This window comes from Nycticebus coucang, chromosome 19, assembly GCF_027406575.1.
Source record: "Nycticebus coucang isolate mNycCou1 chromosome 19, mNycCou1.pri, whole genome shotgun sequence".
Lineage (NCBI taxonomy): Eukaryota > Metazoa > Chordata > Mammalia > Primates > Lorisidae > Nycticebus > Nycticebus coucang.
This window is the reverse complement of record NC_069798.1, coordinates 51,020,578-51,033,428: the sequence shown is the minus strand read 5'-3', so window position 1 is coordinate 51,033,428 and position 12,851 is coordinate 51,020,578. Positions and strand designations below refer to the sequence as shown.

The 12,851-nt window shown below is 42.0% G+C and overlaps 1 protein-coding gene across 5 annotated transcripts in view; it reads left to right on the top strand.

The window, feature by feature from the left end:
• The window catches only part of CCDC68 (coiled-coil domain containing 68), a 62,338-nt gene that overhangs the window by 24,938 nt on the left and 24,549 nt on the right, over nucleotides 1–12,851 (top strand). For all 5 annotated transcript variants that reach the window (XM_053571573.1, XM_053571574.1, XM_053571572.1 and 2 more), the window contains 3 exons: nucleotides 3,845–3,970; nucleotides 5,531–5,659; nucleotides 11,284–11,366. In XM_053571573.1, coding sequence (XP_053427548.1) covers nucleotides 3,845–3,970; nucleotides 5,531–5,659; nucleotides 11,284–11,366 — 338 coding nt within the window. The remainder of the gene's footprint in view (nucleotides 1–3,844; nucleotides 3,971–5,530; nucleotides 5,660–11,283; nucleotides 11,367–12,851) is intronic.

The window sequence follows — 12,851 nt, the reverse complement described above, 5'->3', positions numbered from 1 at the left end:
CTTTGGTGGTGGAGGATTGTGTTGTTCATTATGGAGGATAGGACTGAGGATATCCTGAAGAGCTGGTTTAGTTATGGCAAAATTCTTCAACATGTGAATGTCATTAAAGTATTTAATTTCACCATCATAGATGAAACTCAGTTTAGCTGGGTACAGGATCCTGAGTTGAAAGTTATTTTGTTTAAGGAGATTAAAGTTCGATGACCACCCTCTTCTAGCTTGAAAGGTTTCAGTAGAGACACCTGCAGTCATTCTAATGTTCTTCACTTTGTATCTAATGGTTTTCTTACATCTTACAGCTTTCAGAATTTTCTCCTGCATATTAACTTTAGCAAAGTTAATTATAATATGTCTATGAGAGTTTTTATTTTGGTTGACATGCCAGTGTTCTAAAACTGTCTACTATCTGAATTTCAGAATCTCTGGGCATGTCTGGAAAATTCTCTTTAATTATTTCATGAAGAAAAGCATCTGTATCCTTTGCAGCAATCTCATCACTTTCAGATATTCCTATAGGGTGAATATTAGACCTCTTCGAATTATGCCAGAGCTCTCTGAGAGAATGATCCGTTTTTGTTCTCCACTTTTTTTCCTCTTTGAGTGTTTGGGAGCATTCAAAAGCTTTGTCTTCAATATCGGAGATCCTTTCTTCTGCCTGCTCCATCCCTGTTACTGAGGGATTCTACTGCATTTTTTAGACCTTTGAGGGCTGCAAATTCTTGCTTTAATGTGTCAAAATCTTTGGTCATTTTTGTCTTTAAATTCCTTAAATTCTTGACACATCTTTTGAATTTCTGCTTTAAATTCTAATTTCATCATTTCCTCCATGTTGTTGATCTTATTTGCTATCCAAATTCTGAACTCGATTTCTGACATATCAGCCATTTGTTTGTGAATAGGATCTTGTGTTGTGTCTGCTTTATCGTTTCTTGGGGAAGTTGATCTACTCTGATTGTTCATGTTGCCAGAGTTTTTCTGCTGATTCCGCCTCATGATTGTTTTTCACTGTTGGCTAGGTGGTCTAGTAAGGTGAGATTGGATTGGGGTTTCCTGGAGTTGTTCTTAAGCACCCTTTGTTAAAGATCTGGGACTGATGACTGCAGCTTTTTCCCCTTTAGCTTTGTGAAGGACCTGTACAGTATCACAGTCTGAGGCTGAGGAAACCTGCTTGGTGTGGTAGGGTTAAGTGGCTCAGTCTTGTATTCAACTGGTTCTTGTCTGAGCCAGGTAGATCAGTGACTCTGGTGAAGTCTTAGCTGTGAAGAAATACAAGCAATTAAGCAACTCCACCTCTCCAGACAACAACTGGAATGGGAAAATCGACCCTTCCTGTTACTACACAACGAGGGTGTCACCCAAGAGGGTCCTTGGGTGATTGTCCCAAGTTAGGGGTTCCGAACCAATTGACCCAGTCAGTACAAACTCTCAGGTGGGAGAGTTTGAAAGGTCTCCAGAAGCTAGATAGCGGAGGTCTACTGGCTGCTCAGATTTGGCTCTCTCTGGTGCTCTATGGAGTCAGAAAGGCCCACCTGGTAGCACAGTAGAACCGGAGTGCTGAGTCTCTTTCTCCACTTTGTTCCTTTTTCATGCCCAATCACTGGTGACACCATAGGGCTGCAGTCCTGCTCCCTCTAATAATGCGAAGTGCCAGGGCTTAGTGCCTGTCAGAGTCAAAGGAAGGTCAATGCCTCCAAGGCCTCCAAGGCCTGGCCACTGCCCTCGGCTACCAGCCAACTGGGGGAGCTGAGGCCTGCCTGCCTGCCTTGGGTGTTTAATAGCCACTGGCGAGTGTTCCACTTGGGCTCAGTTTAATCCTGGGGGTACCAGGCCAACAAATGCTTATCTCAGCCACTGTGCCTTTGCCCCTGCTGCTCTGCAGCATCAGTATCCCTATAGAGTGGGTTCTGGTTTCCTCTGGTAGTGCACAGAGTTGGGGGGGTGGGTTTCTCCAAGATTAGACCCTGGTGTGATCACTCTATTGTTGCTGGATCTTTGTGGGAAGTGCCCCTGCACAGCTCCTCTGCCATTGTCAAAGCCAGAGAATTCTGGCTGTAGGAGCAGCTCCAGGAGTGTGCTGCACACGGATCTGGCAGCAGGGGTATGCTGCACATGATTCTGGCAGTGTTCAGAGCCCAGTGACTTCAGCAAGGAGAACACTACTCCACTGGTGATTCTGGTTGGGCGGGGGCCTGGCACGGAGGCAGGGTGGGCTGGCGTACGGCCTCAGCGGGTCTCCGTCCGGGCGTGGCGTGCAGCTTGGGACCCTCGGCGCGGCTTGGAGACAGGGAGGGCGGGGAATGGCACGGGTGCAGGGCTCCAGGTGAGTCTGGGCAGAGGGCTGGGCACTTGGTCAGGCAGGCTGGGAGGGGAGGCACTGCTCTGCTCATGAGCCTCCTCCCTCAGTCTCTGCAGGGGTTAGGGATCTGGTTATCTGGTGAGGGGGGAAGGGTGGACTGGAAGTTCAGAATGGCAGGGAAAATGTTAGTTCAATTTTTTCTGCCTGGTAAGAGAATGTTCAGAGTCACCTCAGGGTCCCTCTGGAGGAAGTAGTCCCCACTTCCTACCGCTCACACCTGTGGGTTGAGCAAGAAATCCTCAGTTCACTACTTGCCTGTAGAAAACCCACAGGAGCAAACGAAGAGAAAGGAAAAGGAAAAAAGAACCTGCAGCTTTCTTGGGGGAGGGGTTGGGCAATTTTCCTTTTGGTTTAGTTTTGTACCTAAAGATTGTTGTCTTGGAGTCGCAGCTTGCCTCAGCAGGGGTGACCTGCAGTTCTCTCTCTTCTCTCTCAACTGGGCTCCCTGTCTTCAGCTCAATTGGATATTTTCTGGATATTATCCTTCTCTCTGGACAGGAGCTTCTGTCGGAGGCTGCTTCCAGTCAGCCATCTTGCCCCTTCCCCACTTAGCCGTAGTGAAGAGCTCAGTAGCCACATGTAGCCAGCGGCGGTGAAATGGGCGCACACCTGCAGAAGTTCTGTCGGGCATTGCTGCTCCGGGCCTTCCCTCCAACAACCACCAGCTCTTTCCAACACCCACCTCGCATTTACATATTTCACTAATCAAATCTCACTTTTATTTTGGGCATCACTTTCGTTATTAGAACAATCTTACAAGAGTTCAATCATAAAATTTCAATCACGCGAGAAGAATAAATTCTAGAGACCTGTGGCACAGCTGTGTGCCTCTAATTAACAATACTATGTTGTTCACTTACAAATTTGTTGTGAGGGCAGATCTCATAGTAAGTTGTTTTTACCACAGTAGATGTTAAAGTGTTTACATATTTAATAAATATTATGAGCTTCCTAGTAAAATGTCTCATTATTGTTTAGTTACTCTGTTGTTGACCACAATAGATCTTCTTTTGGGGGATTTATTTTGCATGCAACAAATCTCTTGGTTGGTACATCTTGGCAGCCATCCTTGATTATTTCCTTGAGTTAAGTCCTTGAGAGATTCATGACCCTTTAGTTTTATTGCTCTTAATGCTTTAATCTTGTCCCTATTTCAGCAGCATGCACCTTTTAGTACTGTGGTGGACATTCTTGATAAAAGCCTTGCAAATAAGTGCTTAAGTTGAGGGCACCGAGGAGTTCTTTGAAAGGTGAGGTCTACAGCTGCAGGGTTTTGCTGCCCATGAGCTCTGGTTTGGCTTGGCCAGGACAAATCTGCTGAGTTGACAGTCCCTTTACGTAGCTGGTCTCTCTTTTCTCCCATCCATTGCTTATGAGAGTGCACATGCTACAGTTACAGCCTTTATGTTATTACTCACCATCAAACTGCTCTGTCTTCAAACCTTTTCGTTGTCAATGTTTAACAAGCGTATTGACTTTCTATTCTAGCTGGAAGCCTCCAGGGAAGCAGGAGCAGCAGCTCTGAGAAACGTGGCCCAGAGATTATTTGATAACTACCAAACAAAATCTGAAGGGATGAGGAAAAAGCATGAAGACAGTCAGCATTCACTCCAGGTACTGAACTTATAGCTTGGCTATTGGAGACCTAAGCCCTACTAACCTCTACTCAGAGCCTTTGAGTTCCTGTTTTTGGAAGAGTTAGATGGGAAACAAGCGATGACCCAGTGACTTTTGGTGCTGATCCCCCCTCCCGCCTGGTCTCCCTCCACCCTCACTGACACCCAGAGGTTGCTGAGCTACTGTGTCCTTGTCATTCTCACCCAGAGCCCTTGTGAGTGTGCCGTGCGGCCTGGGCACCCTGCCTGGCTACCAGGGCAGGTCCCTCTGAACTTGCCAGTGGCTTCTCTTCCAGTTTTGCCCTTGACTCACTAGATGACCCAGATCACATGATTCTACCTCTCTGCACTGGCTTTCCTTGTCCCTATAATAAAAGAGTTATTTTAGGTTTCAAAATCATTTTGGTCCCAGAATACATTCTCCAGATTGAAAAAGAAAAAACAAAAACAAAACAAAGGAAAACACATATCTACATTAACATATAAAATATGTATTTTTATATATTTTAAAAATATATTTAAATTAAAAAAATAAAAAAGTGCACCCACTCACACACATTTTTTTCTTTTTTTTTTAAATAGGATGTATGTCTGCTAGGACTGAAAAACCTCTGTCTGAAAAATATGTATTCTGGGACTGAAAGAGAAAAAATAAGTTTGTGCATGTGTGTATGTGTGTGTGTGTTGAAATTCAAAATGTAAAATGGCTAATGAGGAAGTTCATTCATGCCAGAGTAGGGCACTGGCTTTTTGTCAGCTCAGGCCTCAGGCAGGTCCCCCCGGATTTCCTACCATGACACCCTATCATCCTGTGTGTGGTGATGCAGGATGCAGATGAGAAACGGAAGTGAGTGAAGGGGCAGGTGTGGCTGGGGGCGCACAGTGCTAGCAGTGGGGCCTCTGGGAACAGAATACACATGTTCCTGCAACGGAGGCCTGGAATGTCCACCTGGTATTTTAAGCGGAAGTCAGACACTTTTATTTTTGACTGTGAAATCTTGAGTTACGTTCAACACAGACGCAGAGCATTTATAAGTCTGTGGAGACACTCCCAGTGTGGCCCCTGGGGCTGCCAGATGCAGACATCTCTTCTCTGGAGTCTTCACGCAGCTCCTGCTCTGCGCCTCTGCTGGACCCTGGGACACACTGCGCAGAATTATTTTGTTTTTCTGGTACTTTCTGATTGAAAAGAAACATTTTTTGATGTTGTTGAATCTAAAAGATACTTTTGGTTGTTCTAGGTAATGTTTGTTGTGGAAAAGTCAAAACTTCTGCTTTTCTTAAATTAACATCTCTCTTTGTTACACCAGTTTAGGAGGTTTGCTTTATGGTAACAAATGAGAACGCTCTAGGAAGAATATTTTTACACATTATTAACTCTCTACTGATTTAGTGTTTTAGTCTATCAAGTTTATTTTGGAAAAAAACACTAAAATCAAAAGAGCAAGTCTAAACATGTGTGAATTCTTAATTTTTTTGATAATTAGAAAATTAATGGAGGGAGATAATGCATGTATAAGTTTAATAACAGGAGTTTGATGACTTTTTCTGATCAAAGGTTAACAAGCTTGAAAAAGAACAGAAATGGAACGAACATGTTGAACAGCTGAATCAAGTTGCTGAAAAACTTGAAGAAAAACACAGTCAAATCATGGAATTGGAGAACCTTGTACAGAGAATGGAAAAAGTAAGACCCTGGAGAATTAGAGGACTTTCTTCCCAAAACAGGATGAGAATGAAAGGAAATAACACTAAAACCAATAACACTAAAACCAAAAACTCTTTATCATACCTGGTCTTAGGAAGTACTCAGTAATATTGGTTTCTTCCCTCAAATATTTAATATGATTTACACTGGCTGGGCGTGGTAGCTCACACTAAAATCCTAGCACTCTAGGAGGCCAGCATGGGACAACTGCTTCAGCACAGGAGTTCAAGATCGGCCTGAGCAAGGGAAAGACTCCATCTCTACAAATAGTAGAAAAATTAGCCAAGTTTGGTGGCAGACACCTTCAGTCCCACCTATTCAGGAGGCTGAGACAGGAGGATTCCTTGAACCCAGTATTCTGAGGTTGTAGTGAGCGATGCTGATGCCATACCCTCTAGCTAGCCTGGGTAACAGTGTGAGACTCTGTCTAAAAAAACTACCACCACCACCACCAACAACAAGAAACTCCACTGTAATATGATTTGTACGATACTTTATTGATTTACTTCTCTGAAAATACTCCTTTTTTTGAGACAGCATCTCACTCTGCCCCCCAGGCTGGAGTGAGTGATGCAATCACAGCTCACTGCAAAACTTAACTCCTGGCCTCAAGCAATCCTTCTGCCCCAGCCTCTGGAGTTGCTAAGACTACAGGTATGCAGCACCACAGCTGTCTAATTTTTAAAAATTTTTGTAGATACAGGGTCTCACTATATTGTTCAGGTTGGTCTTGAATTCCTGGGCTCAAGTGATCCTCCCACCTCAGCCTTCCAAAAGGCTGGGATTATGGGCAGGAGCCACCACACCTGGCTCTCACTTTCTCTTTCTAGTAAGTGTTTGTCTTAGAAGGGGGAGCCAGGTGAGGCTGTGAGTGAAAATAATGGAAAGGTCACCAAGGCCACGGACTAGGAGTTATAACAGATCGCTGTAGCATTCTCATGGATTAGTCAGTGCAGAATTCCTTTTTGCCCACTTTGGGTTTGTAAAAATATATGGCTGTCCTAGGAGAGATGCAATTCCCATTAAGAAAAGTCATTCTATGGAAATTAAGACTTTTCAAGAGATTTGGGAAAAGAGTAATATAACAAAAATTAGAAAAAGTGTTATGCACGGTTCCTTTAAGTAGCTAGCACTCCAAATACACACAAAAGGTAAAGACATACATGTCTTTAATACATGTCTTAGAATTTAGAATTCAGACAATCAAGGAATATTATTTTTTTAATAGGGAAACAAGGAAAATTGGCATCTCTGAATTGGGAGTAGGTAAGAATATAGAGTTTGGCCTCTAGTAAATATCACACAATAAATTTATACATTCATTGCATCCATCCCCTGGTTAGCCTCTGCACTTCCCAGCTTTAAGTGGGTTTGGGGGTCTGCCTGGGTTTATGTCATTCTGTAAATGTCACTTCCAAAGTATCCCATTTCAATTTTCAGGTTTCTTATCAAAGGAACTTGGATTGGTTTGAAAATACTTCCCAAGAATTTGAAGTTGCATAACCCTGTGAATTTGGTTAATTTGTTATCTTAATGAAGGCCCTGAGGATATCACAAAAATTACATAAGCCCAAACTCAACTGGATCTCATACTGATAATATTCAGCTGCATCTGTATTACACCACAGGTCACTGAGTGTTAGACTTCAGCAGAATCTCTGGAAGTCTAGGATGTCCTTAAGCAGTTAGTTTATCCAGGCATGACAGTTTATAATTATGCTATTTTGCAAACACAGTAATATTTGATTGAGTACTGGGTAGTGTGGGAATACTTTCTCCTGGAATAAACAATCTGATAGTACAAAGAATGTTTGCATTTAGGAAAGGCCGACAATTTGGAAAACAAACAGGGTTGTTTAACCAAATAGTTTGATTAACCAGTTTGAAATTTCAGTTTAGCCCTATGATCACCCTGGCTCAAACCCAGTCATACTGGGTCAGGTTCAATGTCCTCCTCTCAGGCCCTGAACATTAACAAAAGAACTGTAGAAGATAATTTCTTTATTTGCTAGTAACCCTAGGACATCTGTACTAGATGGGAGCTCATCTCTGAAATATGGGTTGTTATTTACTAGACCGTGTAGTTAATAAACACTGAATCATCTACTATGTGCCCACCTAGAACTAGGGGGTGGATGTATATTTGTGAATGGAGCAGACATGGAGATTACAGTGTAGTATATTAGGAGTGTGTGGGGCTCAAAGAACTCTCAGGTTTCCCTTTTTTAATTCTCCCAGGGGTATCTTAGAAAGGCTGAAATCTCTGTTGGAGGAAGGGACTGCACTTCAGAACAAAGTTCAGTGGCTCAGATGGTAGCAGGACATTTTTGAGAAGTGATGGCCTACCTCTTGCTTACATTTTTTTTTTTTTTGCCTGTATTGTTTTGTTTTTATCTTTTGCACTGAGATCATTCCTTTGCAGGACAGCTTAATATTGGCTCATGCCTGTGGGCTGTCTCTAAGAGGTCTGGGACAAAGTCAGTGGACAGGATGTGCATGGCTTCGCAAAGCCATGCAGGAACCTTCCGGAATACTCTAGCTTTGTGACTTCCTAGAGTGGAGCTTATTGGAATCCTTGGCAGGCGGAAGTAAGTGAGGATGAAGAGGAGGGCAATGTGCACTGAGTCTTATTTTTCATTTTTTAAAAATAGTTGGTTTAAAGATATGTTTATGAAATAAACAAGCAAATATATGAAACTATAAGAAGCAAAGCTGGGCAACATCTGCTTGGCTCAAGGAGAAAATGAGAAGACAGGCTGTGGGGAAGGGTGTCTGAGTGGAGAGTGTGTGAGCAGAGGGGGTGCTGAGCCTTTTGTATTAATAGGAAAAAGGCATGAGTTCAAAAAGGAAGTGAAAATTAAAAACGAACATCCTCACAAAGGTTGATAAATATTTCCCTGGGAGTAGGTGTCCCCTGGAGAAGGATTTATTTGCTCCTTACTTGAACAACCCACTGCTCTAGTAAATAGCCATTAGTGGTATGAAGTCTGGTAATGAACACATTACTTAAAACCTTCACCATCTGTCCCACTTTAATCAGGAATGCAGTGAGAATAAATCCCACCCACACAGTGATAAGCCGGCAAAGATGCCCACTAAGAGCATTTTGATATGGCATATGCTCTTCTGCTGGCAGAGCAATTCTGTTACATCATATTTGTTTTCTAGCATCATTGATTTAGCTCTATTAGAATTTTAGAGCTCAAGGGCACTTTTGAGACCACCTAGTTCCTCATCATCATTTTATAAATGAAGACAGCATGGACCAGAAACAGTGCTGCAGTCCTGCAGTTTCAAGTTCACAACCCTTTCCACCATGCCCCTGCGTTCTCCAATGCCAGATCAAAATAACATCTCATTTACAGTTTAAATTGATGCCCATTTTGCTTCTGTCAACAGGGTGAAAGCTTGAGGTCTCCAGAGGTATGGCTCTGGGAACTGGGAGATGCCCACTGTGTGGTGCTGTGAGCTCCCTTTCTCTCTTTCCACAAGGCCTGAGAAGTGCTAGTTGGTGTGGTGACTTTCTAGTTGTCAAAGAGGAGGCGCTACAAACCCAAGTGAGACGCTAGAGCCCTGGCCAGGGGAGAGCTTTCCTTTGTTCAGCTGTCTGAGCTCCTTAACCCCCGTTTCTGAAAATCCATTAATCAAGAGTAAGTCTGTTAGACTTTTGCTAAAGAACATTTGCTAAACACCATTTTTCCCCATTCTGCAAAGTCAAAATACAATATCTCCGATGAGTTTCCTTGATGATTCATGCACTACCATAAGCTTGTAAGGTTCATCTCTGATACCTCAGAAATAATTTGAGCACAACTACAGCTGTTTTAGACAATTTCTGTGTGGCGAGGTTACCATAAGAAAAATTGGAAAAAGTTAGTATAACTTTTAAAAAACAGAACCCGTAGATTTGAAGTAATTGGTACCTTCAAATTATCATATATTGACGTTCAACTATGTGCCAGGGAAGCTCGTAGACCTTTCACATATAGTATCTCCAATCATCCCAACATTTCAATATAGGTAATATCCTCATTTTAGGGAGGTTAAAAAGTTAAAAATATGACTCATACAAATATAGAATGAGTACATGTCACATATTTTAACCAACTCATTAATTAATGATCAGTTTCATAGAGAGGAAAGCTGGTTTAAATAAAATACTTCGAGAAACTTGCTATACAAAGGCATTTTGGGGAAAAAAGAGAACATAGGATGGGGTGACTAAATTAAATAACAAAACTGATTAATATTCTTTAAGGCAATTTAAACCATAACCTTTAGGGATGTCTATTCTACCGCACAGCAATCTACCAATTAACATGCAACTTTACAGAGTCAGGGCTCTTATCTAATAAATAATAAAGTCCAACACATAGAAATTCTCTGAGGTTGTTGAATAATTCTTGGGTCAGATTATTAAACAATGACCCAAAGTGATGTTAAAACCACATGCCATATGTTATTTTTCTTTCTGAGTTTTGGTTAATTTCTCTTAACGGTGATAAGGCCTGCAAAGGTTGAAATCTTGGCCCAAATTTTAAAGATAGGTCTACCCATGTGTGAGGTCTTTGTGGTATGTCTGCTACACTGCACTGCCTTGTATAATATGCACTCAAACACTGTAGCAGGAAGTGAGTTTAAACAGCTCTGTGGATAGTTTCAAAACATTTCTTCTGCTTAATACCATCGGTGTTGCCAACACCCAGTCCTGTCTCTATCAGCCTTGCCTGATTCCCCCAACTTGGCAACTCAACCAGCAGGTCAAAGTTCTAAATCCCCCCTTTTCAGCATGTTTCCATGAAATATAAAATTCACACCATCATCCCAGTTTGATTTTTCATGGATTTGTCTATTTTTTTTTTTTTATGGAAAGAGTTTGGTTTAATAATTAACTTAAGAACATTTTTTCAGATATCCTTTGTCAGTGCCATAGTCATAACTGTATCCTAAGTAATTGTATCATTTGTGGCTTTGATCTTTCACCAAAAATAGATCCTTCATTTTGCTTTTCTACTTTGTAACAGATGCCATATGAGCATTGAGAGCTGTCCTATGTCCTTGGATACCAACCACTCAATTAATGCAGGGGAGCAGGTGTGGTGGCAGGAACGCCAATGTCTAGTGAAGGCTGGGCAGGCTCTTTGTTGGGGGTAGAACAGGGGCAGGCAGGGAGGAAAGGTTGAGCTGCTCAGGCCACATGTCGGCAGGTGAGTGAGTGAACACCACCACTCTTGACCTGTCTTTGAGCTATGGATTAAAGCACAGTAATTAAGTAAACGAGATGAGGTATATATTAACCAGTGTGATGTAAGCATTTCTAATTCCATATGAAATCAGCACATCGTACCCCATAAATGCATTAATATATACATGATCTACGTGTTTATGATTTAATTTTAAAGAAAAAAATAAAGCACACAGGAGAATGCCTGAGCCGGCTTCCTCAGCTGGGGGTGGAGTGCAACAACTCATATGGCATTTACTCTTTAGCTCAAGCCCTATTTCTCATACTATAAGAAAAATTCCTTACTAAACACTCTCTCTTACACACACACATTCACTCTTAGGCAAATAAGTAAAAATTGCATCTTATTTTTTCCTAGGAAAAGAGAACTCTACTAGAAAGAAAACAGTCTTTGGAAAACAAGCTGCTGCAACTCAAATCCAGCACGACACATGCTAAAAGGTTTGCAAATCTACTTCCTAAACCAAAGCGGCCCCTTATACCTTTCCTCCTGACACACTGGCTGGTGAAAAGAAAGCTTTTCATTCCCCAGGGAAACAGGATGATTGAAAGTACAGAGTGAAGGATAAATTCCTAGGATTACCAGTCACTGCCTACTTCCTCACCCACTGAGGACTCAGGGTGGCAGAGCTCACCGGGGTGCAGGGGATCCCTGCGTGGTGCTGGATAGGTGCTGGAGGGGTCTTCCTTCCCCACGGCTTCTGTCTTTGTTAAGGAGTTTCTTCTATAGCAGCATTAGACTGGCCAGCCCGCAAAGGGGAGTTCTAAGGTAATTTCATGGTGCTCTTCAACTCTGCAGAGAATGAACGATGTACCATAGACAACATCCTTAGTGCTCTGGACTTACAAGTACTCATCATTTACAACAGTCTCAGTCCTGATTACACTGGCTGTGGGGAGGATTTGTGGGTATCACCACGACTGCTGTGCTACTCAGCTGATATTAGAAAAATTCTCTGGACTATTAGTAATAACATATTTTGCAAACATGTCCTGAGGTTTTCTTTTTTTCTTTTTCTTTATCCCAAGGACACTACAGTGGTTGTGTATTCTGAGGTACTAATACGGAGTTCAAAGTCAAAGCTATTTCCTGCTCCTAACTCTTCCATCTAGAACCGTCATTCATTAGACCATGAAGCACTATTGTGGATATATTCTTGTTATCCTTTATTTATTTACTGGTTATATGCTCAAACATTCCTCTTCCTTGGTCTTTTACTTTTTTCCCCCTCTTGTCCCCTTTCCTTTCTTCTTATCTCTCTCTGTTCCCATCTGTCCTCCTAAGTTGTGCCTTCTGTCTGACTCATAGTCATGCAATTTTGACCACATATGCCAAAGTCCAGAATTAGGCTGACCCTTGCAATCGATTATTTGGAATGTGCTGGATACCAATAAGTTATTAATTTTACTATCTTCTATTTTTTTTTTTTACAATATTAAAATTTTACTTTTTTTTACAATATTTAAATTTACTTTAATACTTCTTTGGGGAAAAGAATACCACACTTTTAGTCAATGATGAGAAACATTTTTATAATAGTAATAGGCTTTTATTTTTAATACCTATTATGCTGTGAATTCATAGGGAAAAAGGTTCCAGTAGCTCAGGGAAGTGCCTTACCATTGAATGTGACAAAGTTTTGTATGACTGTTATGCCACGAATTCATGGGGAATAGTTTCTAGCACCTTATATTGCTGTTACATGGGATCTCTTGGTTCTCCTGTGTGCTATGCTGTACACCTATTAGGCCACGAACTCATGGGGAAGAAATAGGTTCCAGCACCTACTATCACGGTTCCGTTGGTTCTCCTGTACGCCTATTATGCCATGAATTCATACGGAATGGGTTCCTGGAGCTCGGCTCCCCTCCACTGGTTCTCACAAAGTGGGCTTCTCTGGGTTGCGCAGGCTGGCGCTTCAGTTG